The sequence below is a fragment of the Piliocolobus tephrosceles genome, chromosome 5, assembly GCF_002776525.5.
Source record: "Piliocolobus tephrosceles isolate RC106 chromosome 5, ASM277652v3, whole genome shotgun sequence".
Taxonomy (NCBI): domain Eukaryota; kingdom Metazoa; phylum Chordata; class Mammalia; order Primates; family Cercopithecidae; genus Piliocolobus; species Piliocolobus tephrosceles.
In genome coordinates this window covers 24,846,038-24,873,894 of record NC_045438.1, presented here as the reverse complement: position 1 = coordinate 24,873,894, position 27,857 = coordinate 24,846,038, and the positions used below count along the sequence as shown (strand labels likewise).

The window sequence follows — 27,857 nt, the reverse complement described above, 5'->3', positions numbered from 1 at the left end:
AATACAATGAACACAGAAAACAAGAGCAATCCTGGAAATGATCTGCTGTAACTTACGCCGAAAGTAATAAGATCCTAACGCCAAAAAATAAAACTCTCTCGTTAAGAGGGCTCGAGACCTATGCTCTAAAACCAAAATTAGTTTGGAAGTAATCAGGTTTCTTTTTTATTTATGAGTACCAACTAAACAAATTATACTCTGAGCCTAGTGACATTTCAGGAATGGGAAAGTGAACTTCCTGATTAATACGAAAATAAGCCTCATAATAGGAATTATAGTTTAGAAGACCTCAATTAGTAATAATAACAAATAATTTCAAATATTTTTTAAAGTGCTGGATAATTTTTAAGGATAATGTGACTAAAATTAATATTGCAACTTCCCAGAACTATTTGGACTAATTTTTGTGACCACCCAAAAAAGGGGCTAAGCTAAAATCTCATATTCCAAATTGAGTCAGTGACGAAGTTTCAAACTCACCCCCCATGTAACCTCGAAACATTTTAAATAAGATGGTTTATAACAGAAATACTGAAAATAAATCATCCTTGAATACTTTTAGATTTCCCCCCAGTGTACCACAAATCACATCCAGAAACCCAAACAAAATAATCAGTGAAATGTTTGAGATCTGCTGCTGAAATCCCGAGCTGCAAGACAAGAAAAGAAGAGAGACTAAAGCAGATAGCCTGATGTCTCTTTACTTGGGCAGCACTGAGCTTTTAGAGGTCCTAAGTCATGCACATTAATACTCTGAGTCCATAAAAGTCAGCAGTAACACTAAAATAATAATAATAATAATAATAAATGATATAGGCTCTGGTTAGAGAGAGAGGATCCGTTTACTGCCACCCTGCTGAGGTACATCTGACCACCAAAGGCAAGAAAGCTATTAGCATCCTGAATTAATGGGTATAGTGGTTTTCAAGCAAGATATTTTCATGATGGACACAATGTAGACTCAGCAAAGTTTCTCCTTCAAGAAAAATACAGCTTCTATTTCAAAGGGCACTGATTAGGCTTAATACTATTAGGGAACCATCAAGCATTTGTGTTGTTGTTACTGCTTTTAACTATCAGTTACTTTCTAAACCAAAAATTGTGGGTAGTTAACTTGACCAACAGTCAATGGTTAGGAATGCAGGAGCAAATCCAAGGTACAAAAGAGCTTCGAATGTAGACAGGCCTTAAGGAGTTTGGAATCCTTTTAGGTTGTCAGGTCTTAGCCTTTCTTATCATCACTATTAGCACTGTTATTACTTCCTTGTCTGGAATTTCTAAATAAAAATTTATTTCCCTCATCACATCCCCCCTGAAGACAACTAGGTATGACACAATTTTAGAAATTCTCAATATGGTTTATTAGTGGCAATGTAAATCAATGACCATCAAAAACCAAATAAACATATCTACCAAATGAATGCATTCTTAACCACTATTAATTGCTTATAATATATCCAGCAGATGTTTTAAAAGTCAACAATATTAACTCCCTTTGTAGATTAATTGTAAAAAAATAACTGTTTTGAGTCCATCTCCATCAGTACTTGGAAGTACAAATATACATTAAATAAGATTATAAAGACTGTAATACATACAACAAAAAAGTCTATAAAACAAAGATAACTTTAAAAGCATTGCTCAATTTACTTTGTAGCTTTTCTATATAAAATATTTTAAAACAGTACATATTTTCTGGATCATACATGAAAGTTCACATCCAGATGTCTTTCTAAATCAAATTCTTAATCTCTCTTCATTGTCAAAATCTTAATTTTCATTCCTGGGTGGATTTTTCTTCCTTGGCAATTCTTTTTGTTACCCCACTAAAATATTTCTCACGGAAGGAATTATGACCTTGGTATGGCAGAAAATGATCACTTAGCAGATGTGAATACTGGTCCCGATTCTGTTTGGTTGGAAAATACAAAATGTAAAAATTATTTCTTTAGTTAGCTTATACCAAAGCAGTTGTTTACCTTAAGCAAAATCTCACTCTCTAGTGCATATTTATTTTCCTTCACTACCTGAATTAGAAATATACCATCACTTTACATCCTTATCATGCTTGGATATCCAAAGTGTTTTCATTTACCTCATTGAAGCCTCACAAAAGTCCTCCGAACAGAGGACAAATTTCTTTCTTTCTTTTACCTCAGGGCAAAGAGAATGGTTCCAGGTAACAGGGTCAAGGCTATAACTTTCTTCTGATTCCAAGTTCAGCACATGCTGAAGTCATCTGTGCCTATGGATAAAAATTACTAAACAAGGAAGCTTCTACTCAAGAAAAAGTTGTGAACCAACAAAATAATACATTTGTGTGAGGTCATACAGACACACAAAATTGTCTGGGGGTATTTCCATATTCAGTTAATGAAATAAAACAATTAGTGGAAACTTTAAGTGAACATAGTAGATGAAGATACAGGCTAAACAAGAGATTTCCACACTTGTAGACTTCACAGACAAGTAAGGACTACTGCTCAGACTGACATCTAATGGTAATATCAACCTGGGTGAAAATGTCAAACATATTTTGGCTTAGAAAATTGAGGTTCCTGGCAGGAAACACTGGAACACTGGCTTCTCATCCAACTGTGAAAAATATCTAATTAGACATAAAATCTCATTTCCCACGTACTTCTATAAATTCATATTCAATTACACCTAGATTAATGTGATGTTGAAGACAAGTGTGGAGACTTAAATGGAAAACATGATTTTTTATCCTGATTTCAGTATCAAAATGGTAGCTAAAAATATAAAAATATATCTGGAATACAACAATCCTCAAAGTATTTTTTCATTTTTGCAAAAATATTTTTGCCTGTATAAAATGAGTACCTTCTTGTTTCTCTCAGGTTTGTCAAAGATCAGATGGCTGTAGATGTGTGGTATTATTTCTGAGGACTCTGTTCTGTTCCATTGGTCTATATCTCTGTTTTGGTACCAGTACCATGCTGTTTTGGTTACTGTAGCCTTGTAGTATAGTTTGAAGTCAGGTAGCGTGATGCCTCCAGCTTTGTTCTTTTGACTTAGGATTGTCTTGGCAATGCGGGCTCTTTTTTGGTTCCATATGAACTTTAAAGCAGTTTTTTCCAATTCTGTGAAGAAACTCATTGGTAGCTTGATGGGGATGGCATTGAATCTATAAATAACTTTGGGCAGTATGGCCATTTTCACGATATTGATTCTTCCTATCCATGAGCATGGTATGTTCTTCCATTTGTTAGTGTCCTCTTTTATTTCACTGAGCAGTGGTTTGTAGTTCTCCTTGAAGAGGTCCTTTACATCCTTTGTAAGTTGGATTCCTAGTCATTTTATTCTCTTTGAAGCAATTGTGAATGGAAGTTCATTCATGATTTGGCTCTCTGTTTGTCTCTTACTGGTGTATAAGAATGCTTGTGACTTTTGCACATTGATTTTGTATCCTGAGACTTTGCTGAAGTTGCTTATCAGCTTAAGGAGATTTTGGACTGAGACAGTGGGGTTTTCTAAATATACAATCATGTCATCTGCAAACAGGGACAATTTGACTTCTTCTTTTCCTAATTGGATACCCTTTATTTCTTTCTCTTGCCTGATTGCCCTAGACAGAACTTCCAGGACTATGTTGAATAGGAGTGGTGAGAGAGGGCATCCCTGTCTTGTGCCAGTTTTCAAAGGGAATTTTTCCAGTTTTTGCCCATTCAGCATGATATTGGCTGTGGGTTTGTCATAAATAGCTCTTATTATTTTGAGGTATGTTCCATCAATGCCGAATTTATTGAGCGTTTTTAGCATGAAGGGCTGTTGAATTTTGTCAAAAGCCTTTTCTGCATCTATTGAGATAATCATGTGGTTCTTGTCTTTGGTTCTGTTTATATGCTGGATTATGTTGATTGATTTGCGAATGTTGAACCAGCCTTGCATCCCAGGGATGAAGCCCACTTGATCGTGGTGGATAAGGACTCCCTATTTAATAAATGGTGCTGGGAAAATTGGCTAGCCATAAGTAGAAAGCTGAAACTGGATCCTTTCCTTACTCCTTATACAAAAATTAATTCAAGATGGATTGAATACTTAAATGTTAGACCTAAATCCATAAAAACCCTAGAAGAAAACCTAGGCAATACCATTCAGGAAATAGGCATGGGCAAGGACTTCATGTCTAAAACACCAAAAGCAATGGCAACAAAAGCCAGAATTGACAAATGGGATCTTAATAAACTAAAGAACTTGTGCACAACAAAAGAAACTACCATCAGAGTGAACAGGCAGCCTACAGAATGAGAGAAAATTTTTGCAATCTACCCATCTGACAAAGGGCTAATATCCAGAATCTACAAGGAACTTGTAAACAAATTTACAAGAAAAAAACAAACAACCCCATCAAAAAGTGGGCAAAGGATATGAACAGATATTTCTCAAAAGAAGACATTCATACAGTCAACAGACACATGAAAAAATGCTCATCATCACTGGCCATCAGAGAAATGCAAATCAAAACCACAATGAGATACCATCTCACACCAGTTAGAATGGCAATCATTCAAAAGTCAGGAAACAACAGGTGCTGGAGAGGGTGTGGAGAAATAGGAACACTTTTACACTGTTGGTGGGATTGTAAACTAGTTCAACCATTACGGAAAACAGTATGGCGATTCCTCAAGGATCTAGATCTAGATGTACCATATGACCCAGCCATCCCACTACTGGGTATATACCCAAAGGATTATAAATCATGCTGCTATAAAGACACATGCACACGTATGTTTATTGCGGCACTATTCACAATAGCAAAGTCTTGGAATCAACCCAAATGTCCATCTGTGACAGACTGGATTAAGAAAATGTGGCACATATACACTATGGAATATTATGCAGCCATAAAAAAGGATGAGTTTGCGTCCTTTGTAGGGACATGGATGCAGCTGGAAACCATCATTCTGAGCAAACTATCACAAGAACAGAAAACCAAACACCGCATGTTCTCACTCATAGGTGGGAACTGAACAATGACATCACTTGGACTCGGGAAGGGGAACATCACACATCAGGGCCTATCATGGGGGGGGAGGGGGAAGGATTGCATTGGGAGTTATACCTGATATAAATGACGAATTGATGGGTGCTGACGAGTTGATGGGTGCAGCACACCAACATGGCACAAGTATACATATGCAACAAACCTGCACGTTATGCACATGTACCCTAGAACTTAAAGTATAACAATAAAAAAATAAATAAATAAACAAACAAAAAAATAAAATGAGTACCTTCATTTTTCCATCATACCTAGCATTAATAAAAATCCAGGTTTAGCCAAAATAATGTTGGCACATTTGTTCATTCAGAAACTATTTTTGCCACATGTATTTTTAAAATCACACCAAAAACTCAGATTACTACAAATTAAACATGCCCAGATTTCCTGATTCGTCAAAAAGAAATAGGTAGCTACTGAAATTTTATGGCACCTAAGTATATTACAGTTCCAAACTCCTGCAAGCACATGAAAACATGTCAAAGGTTACTATTAATAACTTCAGGCTACATGCAATCCCCAAAAAGATCAATTTTAGAGAGTCAACGTGTAGGTATACAACTAAAGATACCAAATGAAAGGTAACATTTGCTGGGTGTTTTGTATGGACCAAAAACAGTACTAAATGCTTTATATGTACTACCTAATAAAACTTGTCAGTTCTAAGAAATAAGTAAAAGATTAGTACCATTTTACAGATGAGGAATTATTTAAGAGTACAGGACCAAGATAATACACCTGGTAAGTGGCAGAACTAGGCTCTGAACACAGATCTGTTAGACTCTAAAGACTGCACCCTTAACTACAAGGTAATGAGGTTTACTCCAAAAGAGCTACCTTTTTCCCCAACTTAAGAAGCAGGAGGAGCTCTGAGAATACAGGTGATGCACTGAGGCCATGACAGCTGAGCTGCCCACCAAGAAAGGAGTAGAACTGGATAAGAGGTCTTACTAATGAAGGCCTATTAACTAAGGATATATTTCAATGGCACAGACTTTTCATATCAAGAGGAGGTATAAGAACCACAGGGAAGCTGAAGGATAACAAAACCCTGAAAGAACAAGTGACTCCACAGGTGGACTCAATGCTGGTCCACATAATCAGGACTGTGCCAGGACAACGGCAACACAGAACAATGTTCCACCATTTAATGTCAACTACTTCAACTTTTATCAAAAGTCTGACTGAAGTCCATCAATTACTCCTCCAGGTATTCGAAATTCTGTCCTTATGTCAGTAAGATCACTAGAAAACTTGACCACTTCCTGAGCTGTGTTAGCTTAATCCTGGCAGAATGTTTCTCTTTGGTTTTATTTTAAAGCTATGTCCAGTTGCTGTCATCTTTTCGGCTACTATGTTGATCCCCACAATTCTTGGCATCGTTCCCCATCCAGTCATCAAAATCAGAAACCTGGGTCAAATCCCTCTTCTCAGATTTGGTCAGTCCTAAAATCTTAGCTTGTATATCCTAAACATCTCAAATCCACTTCTCTCCACTCATATCTCCAATATTTAATCTAGGCCTCCCTCATCCTTGCCTCTTTTCCCTAAATGGCCAGCTGCCCTGCCTTCAGCGGTTCCTTCTCTAGTGTATTCTCCATACTGAGACCAAATCTAATGTATTAAAATGCAAATTTAATATGCCAACCACTTGGCTAAAATCTAAATAAGTTCAAATTGTCCATAATTCTCAGACTTTTCCCTTGATATTTGGGACTTACATTCAATTACCTATCACTTTGCAGAATGACATCTCACTTTCTTCTGTACAAGGGGAATCAGAATACAGTCAGGCAATAAAGTACTTCCCAGCTCTGCCCTTGTGTCCACCACTCTCATGGCCCCTCTAGGCCATGCAAGATCACCTCCCTCTCCCCCTTGAACTGCCTGTGGATTACTTCATGGAATATTCTAGAACTGCAGTAGTAAGGAGACTAAGGAAGGACAGAAACATGACTCCAGCAAACTGACCCAGGCTCAGTTACTAGCATACCTAGCTGACCTAAGCTGTGGTTATGCAGCTCACAAGAGGGAGGCAGAAGACAAAGCCCAAAGCACAACGGAAGATGGGCTTCCTCCATGAACCAAAGGAAGGGCTTAATAAAATAGCTTGTCTTTGACCGGAGGGATAGAAATAGGGCAAGTATTGGTAATAAAGTCAGAGAATATAAAGATCAGAGTCAGAGACTGGGAATGAACAGCAAAAGCCTGAAAAATCCAAAAGTAATGATTAAAATGTATGCTAACGATTATTGAGAAAACATATAAATCATACATATAAATAACACATATCTATGAACAATACACATTTAAAATACACCCAGACCATATGAAATAAACTACACTCTATGCAGCATTCAGAACTTATATTACCTTAATGCTAAAAAAAAATGGCAAACTCATTTTTGTTTTCTCTTTTCTCTCTACCTCTCTTTCATCCTATCTTCAGTTTAGTTCGCCAGGGCTTACATCTGAGATGGTGATACTCAACTCTACATATTTTTCATCACCTTTTCATGACTCTTCTCTATTCACATTCCCTGCACATCTCAACCAGGAATATCTGCAAGTTTTTTTTTTTTTCAGCACAGTATCTCAAAGGCCAAAGTGCTTACTTAAAAGGAGAAGAGTATCCTCAGCAAATACAATATTTGATCTCCCCCCATTAACTCAAGCTCACCCCAGTGTTTGACTTTTGGTTTTGCTAACATTTCCAAATCTGTCTACCACTAGTCATTGTGATATCATCTACGTATCATAAAACCCACATTCTGCCAATGTTTAGTAAGCAAAACATATTTGATGGAAAAATAAAAACACACAAGAATTAGGAAATGGCAAGAAAGAAGACTATGATGATAAAATGACTACACTTTCCAAATTTCTTAACCACTGGTAGTAATTTAGATGATATGAATAAAATATTAAGACTATTGATTATACTATTATCGTTTTTTATAATCAGAAGAGTTTCTGTAGGTAAATTTGTGTTAGCCATAAATGGCTACATAAGGAAGATACACAGCATTCAGCCCTATCATTGATCCTTTTAAGACAATCAGCAATCGTAAACATTAAAAGAAATATACAAGTTATGATTCAAGAAAGGAAGATACATTTCCTACCAACTATGTGTTATTACATAATTATTTAATTTTCTGTATCTTTTTGCAGAAGAGTATCATCTAAATTTTGCAGATAGGGGCACAAAGAGGCTAAAGAGTTTAAATAATCTACCACAAATCACACAGCTGGTAAGTAGCATTGCCAGAATTGTAGCCTAAATCAGACTTCAAAACTCATGTTTTTCCCATTATGATTCTCTTTTTTTTTTAGTAGAAATTACATCAAACAATGGCTAAAGAGTTAATTTCCCACATGGCAGATTAGTGGGTCATTCAAAATAGAGTTTGACATTTAGAGGACATTCCTCACTGAACAGCAACATTATGGTAGCACATATTTCAGATCTAAACTTTTAGGCAGGACTCCTTTAACCACTGTCCCACCCAGCCAATTTCCTGTCCTATCAGTACTGCTAATTCTAAACATAAACCACTCGAGGAATTTTAACACACTTGCCAAAGAAACCAAAGGCAGGCTTACAAATTGGTAGTTTACTTTTATGTGTACACTACCCTCTGCTGGCTGGAGCATAGTAACCCTTCTTTGGAGTACTTCCTGATGTGAACTGAAATAGCTTACAGCACAGCAGACTATGCATCTGCCAGGAGCACCCTGTTGTGATAGCTGTTTGTGAGTCCTGGATTGCTGTAAACATCGAGTCCCACAGTCCCAACATGACCAGGCTGGCCTTTTCCTCAGGGAATGTCAGCATTTATTCACACCATTTCATTTTTAAAGAATGATGGAGAAATAGACGACTACATATTCACCTCAGCGATTCTAACGTGTAACACTGTCTCAGTGTCCAACCTAAAATTCCAAATTACTCTCTAGAACAAGAAAGAAAAAGTATATAAACGTGACCTTATTCAAGTCAATCTTTACGTTTACAACCATACATCAAAAATACTGCATTAAAAAGAAAAAAAGATGCTAAAAGTATTTCAGCCACTTGTAATAAATTTTAATCTAATGGGGAATTCATTCTCAAGAAAATAAATCAAGCTGTATGTTCTGTAGTCATATTTGAAACTGATGCTTTAAACGCAACTCATGACCCTCTGGATTATACCGTGAGAATGTATATATAAAAAAGGGTTTTTCAAACTGACCATCATAAACTGCTCAGACTTCCAAGATACGAAAGATTCTTCATTGAGAATTCCACTTAGATAAAACTATCCTCCTAATTACTGCCTTCTCCCAGGAATTTGCTATTCTCTTTTATCACCTCCTCCTTAAATAAAGGGAAGGTGTTATAATTTTCCACAACATGTCAATTCAGCTGCTTTATTGGTTTGCTTCTCATGAGAAATGAGGCTTAGGAATCATAGGATTAAAATGTTTTTGTCCTACTGATTTTTGAAGAGTAATATCAGGGTAATGATAAAATTCAATGTATTTTCTAACAGAAAACTTTTAGCTAGCCATAACTATCTGTTCGTACTCTTCCTTCAAATGGATGATTTAAATACCACTGATATGATTGTTTTTATACTAGAATGGCCCAGAGTAATCACTTAAAAGTTACTACTCTTTCCATAAATATTTATTGCATGGTGAGCAAAAGAGTCAAGGTCTGTGAATTCACAGAGCTTGTATAGTGGTGGGAGAGACAGACATTAAACAATATACATCCAGGCATATACTTACAAACCGTGATTAAACACTGGGAAGAAAAGAGTGCAGTAAGAATAAAAGGAAACACCTATTCAGAAGGGGTGAAGGGAGAGGACAAGAAAGGCTTCTCTAAGGAAGTGAAATTTATCTGAGACCTAAAGGATGAATTAAATTTACTCACATGAAAAGAGGGGAAGAAAACATTCTAGGAAGAGGAAATGCAGTGTGTGTGAGAAGACTCTGAGACTAACAGGAGGTAAATCCATTCTGGGACCTGAAAGAAGACGACCAGGGTGGATAACAACTGGCAAGCAAAAGGGAAGGTGGCACAAGATGAGACTGGACAGGTCAGAGGCAGATCAGGCTGACATAAAGGTTATGTAAAGGATTCTGAATTTTATTCTAAATTCCACAGAAAGCCACTGATGAGATTTAAGCAGAGAAATTTCCTTATCTATTTATATTCTGAAAGGTGTTCTGGCCACCATGTAGGACATGGAATGGAGGAAGAAACTGCAGAAGCAGAAAAATCAGTAGAAGATTATTACAGCAGCCTAAGAAAGCAGCACTGCACCATGGTCCTGGGAGCAGGGGTGGGGAATAAAAACATACAAGAAAGCAATCATCCGCTCAGTTGTCCCAAGCCAGATTTCTGAAATATCACCCTTAGCTCATCTCCCTCATCCCTAGCTCATCTCCCTCACCCCAATTATCCAATTAGTCACCGAGTCCTGCCACATCTACCTCCCCGCAAAATTCTCAATTCCACCATGCCCTCTACAATCTCTATTCTAGCTTCCTTGGTTCATAGCCTCATCATCTTTGCCTGACTATACCAGGAACCTCCTCAGTGGTATCACAGGTATCCTTCCACAGCTCAAATTTACTAACATAGTGAAGCTCGGAGGCCCTTCACAGAACACAGAGCTTCTGCCACTCTGCAAACATCCCTCATGGGCTTGCCCTTTTACCAACAGGATAAACTTGAAACTCTACGGCAGTAAGGTCCCTCAACACTGGGCTTCCCTCTTTTAGTCTTCCAGGTTATCTCCAGCTGTTCCTCCCACACTGCTCAGTATTTCCAGCTCTGCTGAAGTCCAGAGTTCCCCACATGTACCACAATGCCTCTCATTCTGTACCTTGCTTAAATTTTTGGCTTTCCAACCAAATTCCCCACCTCTCTTGCCTCAAAAGCACCGTCTCCTTAGGTAGGTGCTTTTCTATGTTCACACAACACCTCTCACAGATCACTACAGAACACAAGATGCTGTGTTGGAATATGGTTTGAGTGGCCATTTCTCCTAATGTGCAAGTTTTCTAAGGATAAGAAGCCTTAGTCTGTTCAGCCCCAAGACCTGACACAAATGGTCTCATAAACACATGTCGTGTGATGAAAACTATGGCCTTCCTCTCAAGGAAGAGGTAATTAAGTAAGAGAAATAAAGTGTACAAAAATAGGAAAAGTACATGAATGCAAAAATTGTTAAGCGAATGGCTTTTTTTCCTATTTGTCATAGTACCTTTTCTAAAAGTTCACCTGTCCTCAATTCTTACATTAGTATCTGCCTATTTACTCTCAGGAAAAAAAAAAAAAAAGTGCATCCTTCTTTACAGAGCAAACAGCAGTTATCAGATATGAATTTCCTCATCATCCTCCTTGCCCCAACCACCATGCCCATCCTCTACTACAAACTGGCTCCTACTCACCTCATTGTGAAGTCTCATCTCCTGCACCAGTCCCTATCAATATAATGATAAAGACAAAATTCTCTCCTGGTGTCCCTTCATTGCCAAGAGTTAATTTAATAGAATTCCTGAAACTTCAGTTAAAATATCTAACGATGATCATTAAATTATAAAATCACTATTCTTTAAAAATACGATACGTCCACTTTCTAGAGAGAGCTCCATAGTCATTCAGCAGAAAACCAAATGGCTTCTATTTTAATTGTAGGTCAAGTTTAAGCTGTCCTTTTACTCACTGACAGTTCCTGATAATGAGATAATGATTTCTTCTACCTCACTAGTATTAACCTTAAGTCATTTATAGTCTCAAAGTGACAGTAGTTTACACAAAACAGCAGTTTCATTGCAAATGCTTGAATACAAATGGCTTATGAAATTTATTCTATGATAAGTGAAAACCAGTGATGCTGTCACCATAGTGAAAGCCACCAAACTGGTAGTGTTTATCTGCTTTTGTGGGGAAAACCTTTTTAGATTCATGGAACCAGTTAAAGCTACGATATACATTCTTAAGTAAGGTGTGAGGAAGAAGGCAAAGAGATGGAAGAGAAAAACAATGGGTCGGTTTATTTTCTTGTAATCAGCAGAGACTGAAATGAAATTTAAATGACAGTGCTGAATATAATGGGGCTCAGTTCAGCTTCAGGGTAATTACCCATGTCCGGCTTTTGTTTAAAAATCCTGCTCTCCTTATCAAAGCTTCCCACTGTTCTACATCTGGTACTGGACAGTAGCTATAGAAACCACTTGTGCTAAAGTTATACAACTATAAACAGCACTAGGCCATTTCCAAACCAAGGACAAGCAGGTCAAAAGTCTGGCATCCAATACTATCAAGAGAAACCTCTAGCATTATTCTTAATGAGAACAAGGTACCACTGGAAATCTTCATCCTTGAATTAGGTATTTACATATAATCTATACTTTTTAAAAATTTCACTACATGTTACCTAAAATCTACAAAAATATTTTAATACGTATCAAAATCTTCGTATCTAGAGTGTTCAAAATGAGTGACAACCATTAAACTTTGACAGCTGGCACTCAATACGTAATTTCTTAATAATTATAAAAAAAGCATTGGGGATATTAGTCCTTACCATGACAACACAGAAGTATTAACACTTTCTACATGCTATCTGCTAGAATCTATACTTTATAAAATTCAAAACTTTATCTCAAATGATAAAAGAATACAAAGTCAACACACTAGATAAACATTTAATGACCGCTTATTAGTTACTGTATCTAATATTTCATTAAAACTAAAAATCTTGTTACACCTTCTTGAGCAGCAGACCAAAACATGTGCAGGCATGCACATATATATGCTGTCACTTTAATGTAGATTATTCCTCTCCTAGGTGAGTTTTTTAAATTTCCATAATCCATTAAAATAAAAATTAATAAAAACGAATATGCATTTATACAAAGATCAAAACCAAGCAAAACTATATTGCTTAGGGATGAATTCAATAGTGGCAATATTACAAAAGAAAAGCAAGATAATGATTACCATAAAAGTCAGAATAGTGGTTACACTGCAGAGGGAGGTATTTATGATTAACAATGGCCACAAAAGGGGGGTTCTTCTGGAGTGCTGCATTATTCTATAACCTTGACCTTGGTGGCAGGTACATGGACATTCACTTTATAAGTACTAAATTGTACATTATGTAAAAAATACACATTAAAAATCTCAGGGTTAGATTCTTAGAAGATCATAAAGTGGAAAGAGGACGTAAGTTTACATGTGAATTTGAAAAACACCAGAAAGATAATTCTAAGTTAAATAACCATATGATAAATAAGAAAAATATAAAAATATACAATGAGGAAAAATACAAAAATATACATGAGAAACTTCCCATTTCTCTAAATCATTCATACCTTGGAATCCCTGAGTTATATTTATATTTTCAACTGACCTATGCCAAAGATTCTTTTAACACTAGTACTTTAAAAACTGTTTTACTGGCATAGTTTAAAAACATGCTGGAACCAAAAAGACATACGTTCTCTCAGTCTTCAGAGAACTGCTTATTTCTGCAAATAAAATAGTCTTTCTAAACAGAACCATAAGATGCAGGATCCAGATATCTTAAATGCCTGCTTTCCTGGAGCTAGTGGGGAAGAGAGGTTTGCTTTTTCATGGTTTATCAGAAACAATAGTTTAAAACTATTATGATAGCATTAACTTAACAAAAAACCCCGTTTAACAAAATCATTTTATTTGCATAAGTATACAAGAAAAATGATCTTCCACGATGTAAACTCAAGAAAAAGTACCACCAACAGCAAAAGAAAATTCATTTGGAACTAAGTGGACCAAATGAACCTGAAAACTGAATTCAGGCAGCATGATACATAGCATCACCAGGCTGCTGTCTGCTTCTCCGAGTCTTTTTTAAGCACCTCAAGTTAAGTCGTAATTTATAAATAATGCAAATTGGTTCCCTTCTGACTTGCTATGCAAAATAATTTTTAAAAAGACTCTCTCTTTCTCTCAGATACACACACATACTCTGATGGTGGTAAGTACTGGATTGTATGAAGACCTAGACTGAGTTTATGTCCAGTATGTCTTTAGTGTCACCATGCTTGTTTTTCTCACCAATAAATGAGGTTATTACCTTTATCTATCTTACCCTTTGTTTTAAATGCTTCATATCTAATCTCTAATCTTTTATACTTCTAATCAAAAGGGAACCCACAGTTTTGGGAAGAGATAGGCAAAAATTACAAAATATTTCAGAAGGAAAAGTCAATCAGAAGAGATACACTGTAATTCAAATAGCTGCAAAAGAAAAACACAACTAACAACATTAATCCTGAGAAAGGATAATGTGTAAAGAAAATAGGCATCAGCATTATGCCAGCAAAACACCAGAGTTTATGATCAGTAACACTATTATAATTCTAATATGTAAACTATTTATCATAAAGACTAATTTCTTCCACTTCAAGCCATCTATAAGTCATTTTCTGAAGTGACCTCAGTGTCTATTATCTCCTTTGTTTAAAAAAATACTGTTATAAAGCTAATGGTTCTCTTGTCCTTCATAGCTTCAAAATCTTTCAGTCCTTTAGTTAAAACCCTCAGTTTTGGCGACACTCCATTCTGATTAATGCATTCATCAGCTTCATGTTACTGGACTCTTTCATTCAATCCAAAATAAAAAATTACATAAACTGTCATCAGCTGCCACTGTGACCTTCCAGTATTCCTCTTTTAAATAATCTAAACTATATGATGTAGCTATACTAAACTATATGATGTAGCTATACAAAAAAAGACAACTGATTTATACATTATAACTTCAGTCTAAATTAATAGCCATATAATATCTTGAATTAAACGTACCCAAACTTCAATACTTCTCAAACCACTAGGAATATAAGGTAGCGTGTCAGGTAAATAAACCACAAAATAAATAGGGCACATGATGGCCCACTTAATGTAATGGTAATCTAAACTAATTTTTTATATTTAATCATTTTACATTTAATCATGTATGTCTTTTTATATTTAATCATTTTATATTTAATCATTTAATTATATTTAATTTTTTTATATTTAATCATTTACATTTAATCATGACAGAGTAGACTATAAAAGTTGCATGAATTTTTAAAAAAGATTTCAAGGAAACCTTGAAAAGGCAACCCTGGATACTCTTTTCATCTGTTCAAGTAGATTCTATGGAGAAGGTTGAGAGAGTATTGTTTCAGGTGACCGTCATTGAAAATGTGACTATTACACCTCAGTCTGTTGTGGACAACTCTGGAGATCAGCATTTGTATTCTATATATTTCATATAAGAAAAATGTTTTATAGAAGTAACCACTGTGACTACAACCACATATAGCAGCATCAACTACATGTTGTGTTAAGTGGGACAGCAAGATCTAGTAAAACAAACCGCCGGGCGTGGTGGCTCACGCCTGTAATCCTAGCATTTTTGGGAGGCCGAGGCTGGCGGATCACGAGGTCAGGACATCGAGACCATCCTGGCTAACAGGGTGAAACCTGGTCTCTACTAAAAATACAGAAACAAAATCTGCCAGGCGTGGTGGCGGGCACCTGTAGTCCCGGCTACTTGGGAGGCTGCGGCAGGAGAGTGGCGTGAACCCGGGAGGCGTACCTTGCAGTGAGCCGAGACCAAGCCCCTGCACTCCAACCTGGGCAAAAGAGCAAGATTCCGTCTCAAAAAAAAACCACACATTCCGCCATGGCCCCAAAAGTAACACTAGCTATACAGCAGGACAAAGAAAGACTATCTTTAAAAACAAACTAGTAATATGTCACTCAAGAATATTTACCTTTTAGAGCCAGGCACAATGGCTCATGCCTGTAATCCCAGCACTTTGGGAGGCTGAGGTGGGCGGATCACGAGGTTAGGAGATCGAGACCATCCTGGCCAACATGGTGAAACCCTGTTTCAACTAAAAATACAAAAATTAGCTGGGCATGGTGGCGCACGCCTGCAGTCCCAGCTACTTGGGAGGCTGAGGCAGGAGAATCGCTCAAACCCGGAAGGTGGAGGTTGCAGTGAGCCAAGACTGCGCCACTGCACTCCAGCCTGGCAACAGAGTGAGACTCCATCTCAAAAAATAAAAATAAAAATAAAAAATAAAAAGAATATTTACCTTTTAATCTTGGCATATTCCAAACGTAGAAATATGCTTCAGTAGAGAGGCAACAAGATGTAGAAAAAAGGACACAGAATTTCAAGTACAAAGAGGAGTTTTGGTCTCAACTCTGCCACTTAACTATTTAAGCAAACTGGGATAGTCCCAGGCTACTCTTTCTCATTTCTAAAATGGTTACATTAATAAAGTCAAGTGGATAGGGAAGTTTTGTAAACAACAATGCATTATAAAAGTGTTACTCATCATTCACTTGGCTTTCAGAATATATCAACAAGGAATAATGAAAAAACCTGGCCCTTCTTATCAGGCAATTTCAAAATTTTAATACAGTTGTCAATAATTTTCTTCTTTACTACTTATGTGCCATAAGCCAGTCTGAAAGGTATGGCCAATAATATAAAACTTCAAAATTTTATAAATTATCAATATTCCTTAGACAATTTTTGTTGTAACTTACACTTACACTTTTAAAAGAGGAATAGGGAGAATACTTTATAACAACATACCAAGCGGGCCAAAAGTTATACTTAAGTTAAACCTAACAAGTGACAAATCAAAAATGAAGAGACACAGTATACAAAACTGTAAAAATCTAAAACTAATAGTCTTCTTCCATTGCCAAAATCAACAATGCTGAACAAGCCCAAGAATAATTTGTTAGACGTGTGTGAGAACTGTTTGACAATTTTATGTCACCACTTACATTATAAAGGACTGAGATCTTGCTGCAATTATATACACTTCTCTCCACACAAACAAAAGGTAGAAATGAAGTAATTAATTAAAAACCAAACATGATTAATTTAACATGACAAAGTATTTTCGGTTACAATAAACATCATACTAGTAAAAATTCACTAGTTAAATTTGATCTTATATAGGGAAGACCATTTCAAAAAATTACTTGAGGCTTTTCCTTGTTTTTTTTTTTTTTTTAATCAATTTGAAAAGAAGAAAGTAAAATGATAAAAAGAAAACCCAACAAAAATAAGCATTGCCTTTACAGATTTAAAAATACCAAAGGTGAGTACCCTCATTTATCATTTTAACATAGGACAAAAATCCTCAAAAGCCCAGTTTTCCTTGAGTCTCAAATAAATTTGCTTAGGGAAATATTATAAATCTGAGAAAAAATATCAAACTTTCTTAAACAAATAGAGCTCAGCAGAAAGCAAGCATAAAAATTAGTCCACAATGGATCTTAATTTTTAAATTTTCCCATTAAAATAGAATGGCTGATTTATTATGCAGCTCCATGAATTATTAAAGAGTCTTCACAGCTTCGTCCTCCTAATTCTTTGGAATACTATTTATGTAGGCCACACAATAAAGAATGCTAATGCCATTTACTTTTCTTTCTAATATCACGACTTAAAACTGTAAAATCTACAGGTAATGCTTGCTTTTTACATGTATTACTCATGTGCCTGGCATGTAAATGTTAGGTACTACTATATTACTAACTCGAATGATTCTGTTAAATGCTATGATTTCTAAGAGCTGTAATGTTACCATCTGAATTATCAAAATGCCTTACTTCCTTTAAAATACCAAAAGACAAACATATACATGAGAAGTAAGTGACTAGGAGAGGAGAAAAAAAGCATCCTCTAACATACAACAGACTCCTCTTATTCAATGTGATGGACATTGGTAATCCTTAGTGTAATGGAATGAATATTCTGTTCTACCCTAAAATTCATATGTTTTGAGTCCCTAACCCTCAAGATGACTGTATTTGAAGGCAGGGCCTTTAAGGAGGTAATTACACATAAATGAAATCTTAAAGGTGGGGCCTTAATCCAATAGGACTCTCATTCTTTTAATAAGAGGAAGACAGACAGATGAGACTGGAGGATGGCTTGAGCCCTGGAGTTTGAGGTTACAGTAAGGTATAATAGTGCCACTGTATTCTAGTCTGGGTGATGGAGTGAGACACTGTCTAAATCCAAAACAAAAAGAAAAGGAAGAGACACCGGAAGTGCAGATGCACAAAGGAAAGGACTTGTGAGAACAGCGAGACAGTGAACACCTGCAAGAAGCTAAGTCTGCTGACACCTTAATCTTGAAATTCCAGCCTCCAGAACTGTGAGAAAATAAATTTCTGTTAAGTCGCCCAGTCTGTGGTATTTGGTTATGGCAGCCCAAGCACACTAATACAATTAGCTTATTGGATAAAATAAAAGCAGGAAGAAATTAAAATGCTTTGTAAACATATTAAACTTATTTTAACTTAAAAAACAATATTCATTTGTATATATTCATACAGAATCAAGACCTATAAAGAATTCTAGTTTTGGCTTCTATAAAATGATGCAAGAGCTTACAAAGCAATCTGGGTGCAAAAACCTAGATTGCAGTTACTTTTTTCAAAGTCATTCCCAGTTCAAGTCTTCTTTTTTTTTAGCAACTCACTTTGTTCTTTCTAAAGCATTAACTCAGTTTTTATAGAAATTACAACTGTATTCTTACACAAATATTTCACTGGTCTAACTAGTATTTAAGTAGATTACATAATTACCGTAACAAATATAATTGGCATAAACAGCTCTGAGAATACCACAATAGACTCGTTAAACAAATAAATCAGCTGATAGAAGCAGAAGTACTGTATATAAATATAGTAGAGATCAAGCAACTCACCAGCTGAAAGTATTCAACATACAACATATTATTGCATCAGGCAGCGTGGTTTTTATTTTGCTGCTGTTGTTTGTTTGTTTTGAGACAGAGTCTCGCTCTGTCTCCAGGCTGGAGTGCAGTGACGCAATCTCGGCTCACTGCAACCTCCACCTCCCGGGTTCAAGCGATTCTCCTGCCTCAGCCTCCCGAGTCACTGGGACTACAGGTGTGTGCCACCATGCCCAGCTAATTTTTGTATTTTTAGTAGAGACAGGGTTTCACTATGTTGGCCAGGCTGGTCTCGTACTCCTGGCCTCGTGATCCGCCCACCTCGGCCTCCCAAAGTACTGGGATTACAGATGAGAGCCACCGCCCCCGGCCCAGGCAGTGTGTTTTAGAGAAGGAATGGCCAGTATTGGTTAATCAACGGGGTTTGAAACGGACATTAGATAAGAGGGCTTCTACTGTATACCCAAATAAATGTTACTCATTTAAAATTTTCATTCTGGAAGGCTGTAATGACGCCAAACAATTTGGAAACTATTTATAGAATTTCTGAATCTGTAATGTTTTAAATGTTTAATGGTTTAATGGCAAATCATCATCCTCGAAATAGAATTTGATTTCCAAAAACAACTTTAAATCATTAGTCTGGTATAAAATAAGAGCAGCAAAGTCCAGTAAAATCATTTTAAGAAAAGCAAAGTGTTACTATAAAACAAAATAATTGATTAATAATAAAAAAAAACTTCTTTAAAGGCAAATCTTAAAGGTAAGTTTCAAGAATATGCTGAAAAATTATGACAGAAATAGAATGAGTACAAAGATTCCACTCCAAGGATGTCATTTGAATATAAACTTCTAGTATTTTTGTTTTAAAAATGACTGCCATACATTTTCATTTTAATTACACCACATATATCTATACATCCATATGTTTATATGTAGGTACACAGATACCTATATATACATATAGTAGATACCAATCAACTACTTATATAGATGTATAGGTTAGCTTTCTGAAATGCCCTGATATTGGAGCCTGATTACAGAAGACAGTTTATGTCACAATGAAAATTCTGAACGTTTTTCAGTAATAAAAAAATATTTTGCATAAGGTAGTGACATAATGAATGCAGTGTTTTAGGAAGATTCATTTAACATATAAACTACAGGTATGAAGGAGATCATTTAGGAGACTGTGAACATAAACCAGGTGTATGGTAATAACGGTCTAAATTAGAGATAGCAAATGGAAATAAAAAGGATGAAAACAATGATATAAAATAATATATGCAAAAGGCACCATATAAATATTAGTTTTCATCACTATGAAATAATCCATAAGATAGAACTATATAAAAACAAGTCAAATGCAGGCTAGAGATGGGTATGAAAATCTTCAGGCTGGGGCAGTGGCTCACGCCTGTAATCCCAGCACTTTGGGAGGCCAAAGTAGGCAGATCAAGAGCTCAGGAGTTCAAGACCAGCCTGACCAAGATGGTGAAACCCTGTCTCTACTAAAAATACAAAAAAAAAAAAAAAATTAGCTAGGCATAGTGGCAGGCACCTGCAATCCCAGCTACTCAGGAGGCTACGGCAGGAGAATCGCTTGAAACCAGACGGTGGAGGATGCAGTGAGCCGACATTGCCTGGGTGAAAGAGGGAAACTCCGTCTCAAAAGAAAAAAAAAAAAAAGTAAGGAAGACTCTTCACAGTACCACCTTTCTTCTGTTTACCCTAAAGGTCCAAAGCAAGAACGGGGGTCATCCAAGTTTCCAGTGAAATTAAGAGAGTTGTCAATCGACAGAAGTACAGCCCAAAGAGCTTTTGTAGATTTAATTAAGCTCCATTATGAGGCACTATTCATGTCAACCCTCGTCTGGGCATGAAATAACAAACGTTTCATTCTTTCTTAAGCTTAAATGAATTTTGTATGTAAGAGAGAGAAAAGGAGACAGAGAATGTGTTGGGCCCCAACAAACTGGGGACATTTACTTTCTCTCTTTATTTATAAAGCAACATATTCTCTTCATTACAGTCTGCAATCAAGTAGGTTCTGCTTTTGGAGAAAAATGGTACCTAGGACATTGCTAATTAGATAAGTTGTCTAAGAATGCTGTTTTATAACTGAGTTAGCAACAAGGATGTCAAATAAAGCCTGAGAAGTGAGGGTCAACATCTATTTGAACTCTACTCAATGTCTATGTCTATATCCAACTCCTACCCTTCAATCCCAACTGGATGCCACAAATCTCTTCAACTTCTGCCTCTTGCTAAATTCATCTGTAATTTTTAAAATATCATGGAATAACATTTCCAAACTCTATCACAGGAAAACGATATAGAAACGACTACTTTTGATTCTTTCAGAATTTATCCCAAAAATACTAAAGCAATTTACCTCAAATTTCTGCACCTTTTCCATTGTGATCAAGCGCCTTGATGTGTGACTGGAAAGCTTCTGCTCGCAGTTGCTAATGAGTTTCAGGCAAGGGTGCCAAGGCACCATCTCTTCAGTGTACCTGAAGGAAGAACAGCTGACTGTTAGGAACACTCACATGTGTGGCCCATGAAGAATCATGGGGATCGTCCAATGTAGTGTGAGATGTTCTTCACTATGTGCTCTTTTTCCCCACATATGCTAACTATCCACATGATCCAAAACTATCTATAAGCAAAGTAGCTTAATTTTATCATACACCAAAAATGCAGTTAAATTCTTTACCTGTAGAATAAGAAAGAAATATTGTAAGTATGTTTTGTTGAAGAACGCCAAATATTTAAACCACAAAAGTACAAGGTGATTCCACCCTACAGAACTCCGTAAGAGTAGACAAAAATACACTCAAGAACATCCCTTGACATTCACGAAAGACTGACCATCTGTAGATTTTTATAAATTCCCGAAGTGTATAATCCACTACAGCATATACTTTCCCCTCTAAAATGAAGTGCCCCCGCAAAATTTTAATAACATCTTGAGACCTCTATTACGTTTGTACATATAGAACCAAAGTTATTTGTAAAATTATTCAAATAAACTACAACTAAAATAAACGCTACAGATTACATCAGTCTTTTGGTCATATGAACCAGGAAATAAAACAAAAATATGCCAATGAGTGGTGGAGACTGCTGCTGTACAGCACATGTCCTACATGGATAAAGATGATGACAACGTCTAGAAAGCAGGACAGTCAATAGCAGGAATTCAGAATCTGGCATCTGACAGGTTAGCATAAATCTTGGCCAAAGAAATAGGTAACAGAGGTGGGAGAAACAGCTATGGAACAGAATGTGAAAGAACAGCAAGGGAGGGGACTCACTAGGCATGGGTACTTTCAAGAACACTGTGTTGCCAGGATTTATGTTTCCTTTGCAATTTTGTATGCCTTTTTGGATGGTGTCTGCACACATTTATTATACAGGTAATCTTAAAGGTCTGATTCAAAATAGCAAAGGCGCTGATTAGTTTTTCATGTAAAGGACCACAATCTCAGCTACCTATTTTAATGCATCAACACTGTTTTCCCCACCACTCTTTCCTGAACTTTTCAAGGTCCCACTGACCTTCAACGAGCTCTCCCTATTACCTCAATCATATGCTCAAACCCATCATCACCCACTTCCCAAGCATCATTCATAATGCACTTCACTTTATTATCAGTGGAAAGAATTATCTTGAAGTCATTCTCTGACTTCTTCCTAGAGCTTTCCAACAAGTAATGAGCACTTCAGATTTCACCTCATCTAGTAATTCTTTAATGTTCACTACATAGCCAGAAATGTTGTAGTTCTTATAACACTGACATCAAATTTTGAATCTTCATGTAATGCATTTATGACATGAAAGAATACATTCTTTTTTTTTCTTTTTCAGAGACAGGATCTTGCTCTGTTGCCCAGGATGGAGTACAGTAGAAAGAATATATTCTACACCATGGTTGAGACTAAAATAATAAGTGCTAACAGAAAGAAGATATAGCCTTAACCTTACACTTACAAACCGTAGGATCTACAGATGCTGGAAACAGTGTGTGTCAAACTAAGTAATACACTATTTTTTAAAGGAAAAAAATCTTTTACTTCCTGGTGGACTGACTTAAAGTATTTTTTATTAAAATGTCACTTAAATATGCACAAGCATAAATTCGATATAAATTCTTCAAGCTTATATCCCTAATATAACTATAAAACCCAAAAAGCAAATTTATCAATCCAATCCCAAAGTACAAAATCAATACAATTTTAATTAACATCTATGGCATGAATGATGCTAAACTGCTGAACTAAGTTGCTGCATTTGGTTTAACAGCAGAAAAACATATTTGCATGTTTCATATGATCTTTTTTGACTCAATCTTAATTCATTTTTAACAATTATTCTATTAATGAACCAATCAATTTAACAATATACTCCCAAAGTACCATACTAAAAAGATTAAAAATAGCAGTTAAAAAATTATTCAGCTGGGTGTGGTGGCTCATACCTGTAATCCTAGAGCTTTGGGAGGCCAAGGCGAGGGGGTCACCTGAGGTCAGGAGTTCGAGACCAGCCTGGTCAACATGGTGAAATCCCGTCTCTACTAAAAATACAAAATTAGCCAAGCATGATGGCACATGCCTGTAATCCCAGCTACTTGGGAGGCTGAAGCAGGAGAATCGCTCAAACCTGGGAGGTGGATGTTGTAGTGAGTCAAGATCACACCACTGCACTCTAGACTGGGCAACAAGAGCGAAACTCTGTCTCAAAATAAAATAAAATAAAATAAAATAGTTCACTGTATATTTACCAACATATTTCATTTCAGTGGAATGCTGGCAAATGGTTAAGTAGAAGGTATAAATCTGTATGTTGCCTGGGCCATTACAACAGTACCAAATCCTATATTAACTCCCCATTTTTATTAATATCCCCTTACAATCTGAGTTATCTATTTAAAAGCTAAATCATCCTTAATAGGTATATCCACAGAGACTGACAAGTGGTGCCAGAGGTGGTAATTGCTAATGTCTATGGGGTACTTCTCGGGGGTGAAGAAAATGTTCTGGAATTACCTAGTGGTGATGGTCGCACAACTTTGTGGATAAACTAAAACCATGAAGCTGTATACGTTAAGAGGGTGAGTTTCATGGTATGCAAATTCTATCTCAATTTTTTTTAAAAAAACAAAAATAATTGTGTACATAGGCCCCTAGATTTTCCACGAATCAATTTTGACTGTCACTCATTTTCCTGTGAATCTTAATGCTTCAACTACTTTCCAAATGTCACTAGAATTTCAGCTTCCATTTGAGAAACAGATTTTGCAAAGATTGAACATTTACTAAAAACAGCTTAAAAATCAGTTCTTCCAATGCAAATCAAAACCACAATGAGATACCATTACACACCAGTTAGAATGGCAATTATTAAAAAGTCAGGAAACAACAGGTGCTGGAGAAGATGTGGAAAAATAGGAACACTTTTACATTGTTGGTGGGACTGTAAACTAGTTCAACCATCGTGGAAAAGTGTGGCGATTCCTCAAGGATCTAGAACTAGAAATACCATTTGATCCAGCCATCCCATTACTGGAGATATACCCAAAGGATTATAAGTCATGCTGCTATAAAGACACACGCACACGTATGTTTACTGTGGCACCATTCACAATAGCAAAGACTTGGAATCAACCCAAATGTCCATCAGTGACAGACTGGATTAAGAAAATGTGGTACATATACACCATGGAATACTATGCAGCCATAAAAAAGGATGAGTTTGTGTCCTTTGTAGGGACATGGATGCAGCTGGAAACCATCATTCTCAGCAAACTATCATAAGAACAGAAAACCAAATACCGCATGTTCTCACTCATAGGTGGGAATTGAACAATGAGAACACTTGGACACAGGAAGGGGAACATCACACACCAGGTCCTATTGTAGGGAGGGGGGAGGTATAGCATTAGGAGATATACCTAATGTAAATGACGAGATAATGGGTGCAGGACACCAACATGGCACATGTATACATATGTAACAAACCTGCACGTTGCGCACATGTACCCTAGAACTTAAAGAAAAAAAAAAATCACTTCTTCCTCTTTCCTAAGAGATGAAAAACATGTTCACTTCACTGATTATAGGCACTGCAAAGTTCATCTTACTACAATCAAAATTTATCTCCAAGTCCTACTTTGGGGCACATTATTAGCTTCTCACCTTTTCAAAAATTTTTAATTAATGAATTAAAATTATATACATTTGGGGGGTACAATGTGCTATTTTAATATAAGTATGTCATCATGTCATCACTAACACTAGCAGCTGGATAAAGGTCATCTTTTACAAAGAAATACTATTTCTAATCACTTCAGGAGTTATCTGTGTACAATGAAATTAGATAGAGCTAAATGGATATACGGAGCCTGGGCAAGCAGCTACACTCACTCAGTAGCACACTGAGTCCTATGACATCAAACATACCTGGATTGTATGTGTACACACTGGATTGACGCCCTGTACACATGATTGTAACACAGATAATCTGGGTCATTTGCAAGTAGTCAAAATTGTAAATAATAAACTCACAAATACCAACAGTCTACAGTAATTTTACGTGTTAAGTCTCTGTAAGCAGTAAAAACAAGCTACTATGAGAGCGCAGAGGAAGGACTGATGAATTCTGCTGAGAAGTATCTGAGAAAGTGTCACAGAAGTGTTGACAATTAAGCCAGGCCTAGAAAAATGACTAGAATTTTACCAGTTGAGGAAAGAAGAAAGGGCATCTCAAACAGTAGGGTCAGAATAAACAAAGGTGAAAGGACATAAAATGCACAGAGTATCTTGATGCTGGCAAAAAGTCTGATATACTGGAGTAGGGAGAGTCTAGACTAGAAGGAAAAAGAACAGCAGAAGTTTCTGAGTAGCAGTTTCTTTACTGCAATTTAAATTGTCAAACAGTGAGAAAATCCTTTTCAATCATCAGCTCTCACAATTTTTCATATACAACTAAGGTTTTAGGCAGTATTTTGCTTTTATGTCTTATACTTTTCAATCAATCCTGGGTTAAAATAATACCTGAACTTGGTTATAATGTGTAACTTGAATCATATAACAGGGTTTGGCTGAGAGTAAATTAATTCAGTAATAGAACTAACAGCCTACATCCACCACACCAAAAATACAGAAGTCTTAAAATTAAACTATGCTAAGGTATAACTGTAAATTGAATTCCTTTTTATTCCTGGTCCAATATAAAGCTACATTTTCAATATAACATAGTTAAACTAATTCTAAACTGCTTAATTCGGAAGAATATTATTTCAAACTTTTACAGGTGACTTTAGACTCAAATTCATCTTGATACTGTGTTATTTTCAAAAGAGTAAAGAATTTTCAAAAGAGTAAAGACCTTCAATATGAAAACAGTTCATTTTTCTCGCATAAACGCAATACAAATTTAGTTCACTATTAATAATTAATAAGATCGCTTTAGGCTTAAAGAGAGAAGACACTATAGAGACGTAATAATGAACATCAGGGGATCTGAAAATAACTCTCCAGGGGCCAGAAACTCAGGGAAATAAATGCCACCATAGTCTTCCCATGTGTGTTAGCCCCATAACTAGAAGAAATCTATCCATTTATAAAACATTGATAAAACATCTAAGACAAAAAACAAAAAAAAAATCACTACAACATGTCTCCCTTTTCCCTTTCTGAAATATCACTTTGGTTATATGTATTTGGAAATCTTCCCTCATCTAAAATTACTAAAATAGAGAAGTCATTAAAGAAATATCCAGTGGCCACTTTTTAAAGTCTTTAGAAATACATTCAGTTTAAAGAACCTCCAATATTATTTTTTATAAAGGAATAAAAGAACTCCAAAATAAATTCTTAACCACATATGATTTCAATTATAATTAAATAATAAACTACAAAACAGTGAACAGTCAGATATGCTAAAAAGGAAGGAATTACATAAAAAACTACTGAGGATATTTCAAAAGGACAGAAGAGCCAGCTCAAAGAAACTCCCTCTGGTCAAATCTGTGACAATTTGAGCAACAAAATACTACTACTAATAAATTACAACCCAATGAATAAGACAGGAATCCATGACTCCATACCGCTATAAATAATTAATGAAGTAAATGGGGCAGAAAGAAAAGCTCTTTCTTATAGAATACCAACTTCCAAATGCAGAAGAAATTATGGAATAGAAGAATCACTTGGCAACCACCACAGCAGTGGCTGTCAACAATGGAGTCATCAATCTGAGTAGTGGTTTGATGAAAAACAAGATATTCGTGTCATCTTGTTATTTTCCCCATAAAATACAAATCAAAGAAGAAAATGATGAGTCAGAGAGGAGAAATCTGTCAGAGAAGAGCCTGACCAGACAATCAAAGTTAGCATTACCAGGAGGCGTGGCTCTGTGTGCCCTGTGATGTGCTGCGAAGATCATGTCTGCGGTATTCCTACCAAGAAAGCATGACCTCAGTCTGGTCAGAGAATAAATATCAGATGGCCCCGGTTGAGAGTCAACCCTCAGAATATAAGCCAGGTCCTACAAAACTTCCAAGGATACAAAAGATATGGAAAGACAGAAAATATTCTGGACCAGAGAAGACCAAAAAAGATAGGATAGATGATTACAGCACCGTTTCCTACATGGACTGCAACTGGTAAAATTTGAATGGGGTCTATGATCTGGATGGAATACTGTTATCAATGCTAACTTCCAGACTTGGAGGGTTGATCATGGTTAGATAGGAATGTTCTTGTTTCTGAAAAATACAATGACATATATAGAGGTAAGAGGGCACCATACCAATGACTTCTCAAACGGTTTCAAAAAGATTAGTGATAACAGATACGTGCAGGAGTCAGGGGAGGTAGATATATGTTAATATTGGGAAAATCTGGATAAGTAGAGATGGGAGTTTTCTGTATTGTATTTGAAACTTCTGTAAGTTTGAAATTATTTCACAGTAATTTTTTTTTTTTTAATTTTAGCCCTACAACTTGAATTAAACAAAAAGCAAGTAGCTTGTTGCCAGAATTCAGT

General features: G+C 36.1%; 1 protein-coding gene across 3 annotated transcripts in view; it reads right to left on the bottom strand.

The window, feature by feature from the left end:
* The window catches only part of TRMT11 (tRNA methyltransferase 11 homolog), a 127,681-nt gene that overhangs the window by 69,762 nt on the left and 30,062 nt on the right, over positions 1–27,857 (bottom strand). For 2 of the 3 annotated variants that reach the window (XM_023230694.2, XM_023230696.1), the window contains 2 exons: positions 21,198–21,318; positions 1,338–1,909 (listed from right to left, as the gene is read on the bottom strand). In XM_023230694.2, the coding sequence (XP_023086462.1) occupies positions 1,778–1,909; positions 21,198–21,318 (253 nt within the window). In that variant the 3' untranslated portion in view covers positions 1,338–1,777. Of the gene's footprint in view, positions 1–1,337; positions 1,910–21,197; positions 21,319–27,857 lie in introns of those variants that run through there. The other variant, XM_023230695.3, reaches the window with a different exon arrangement.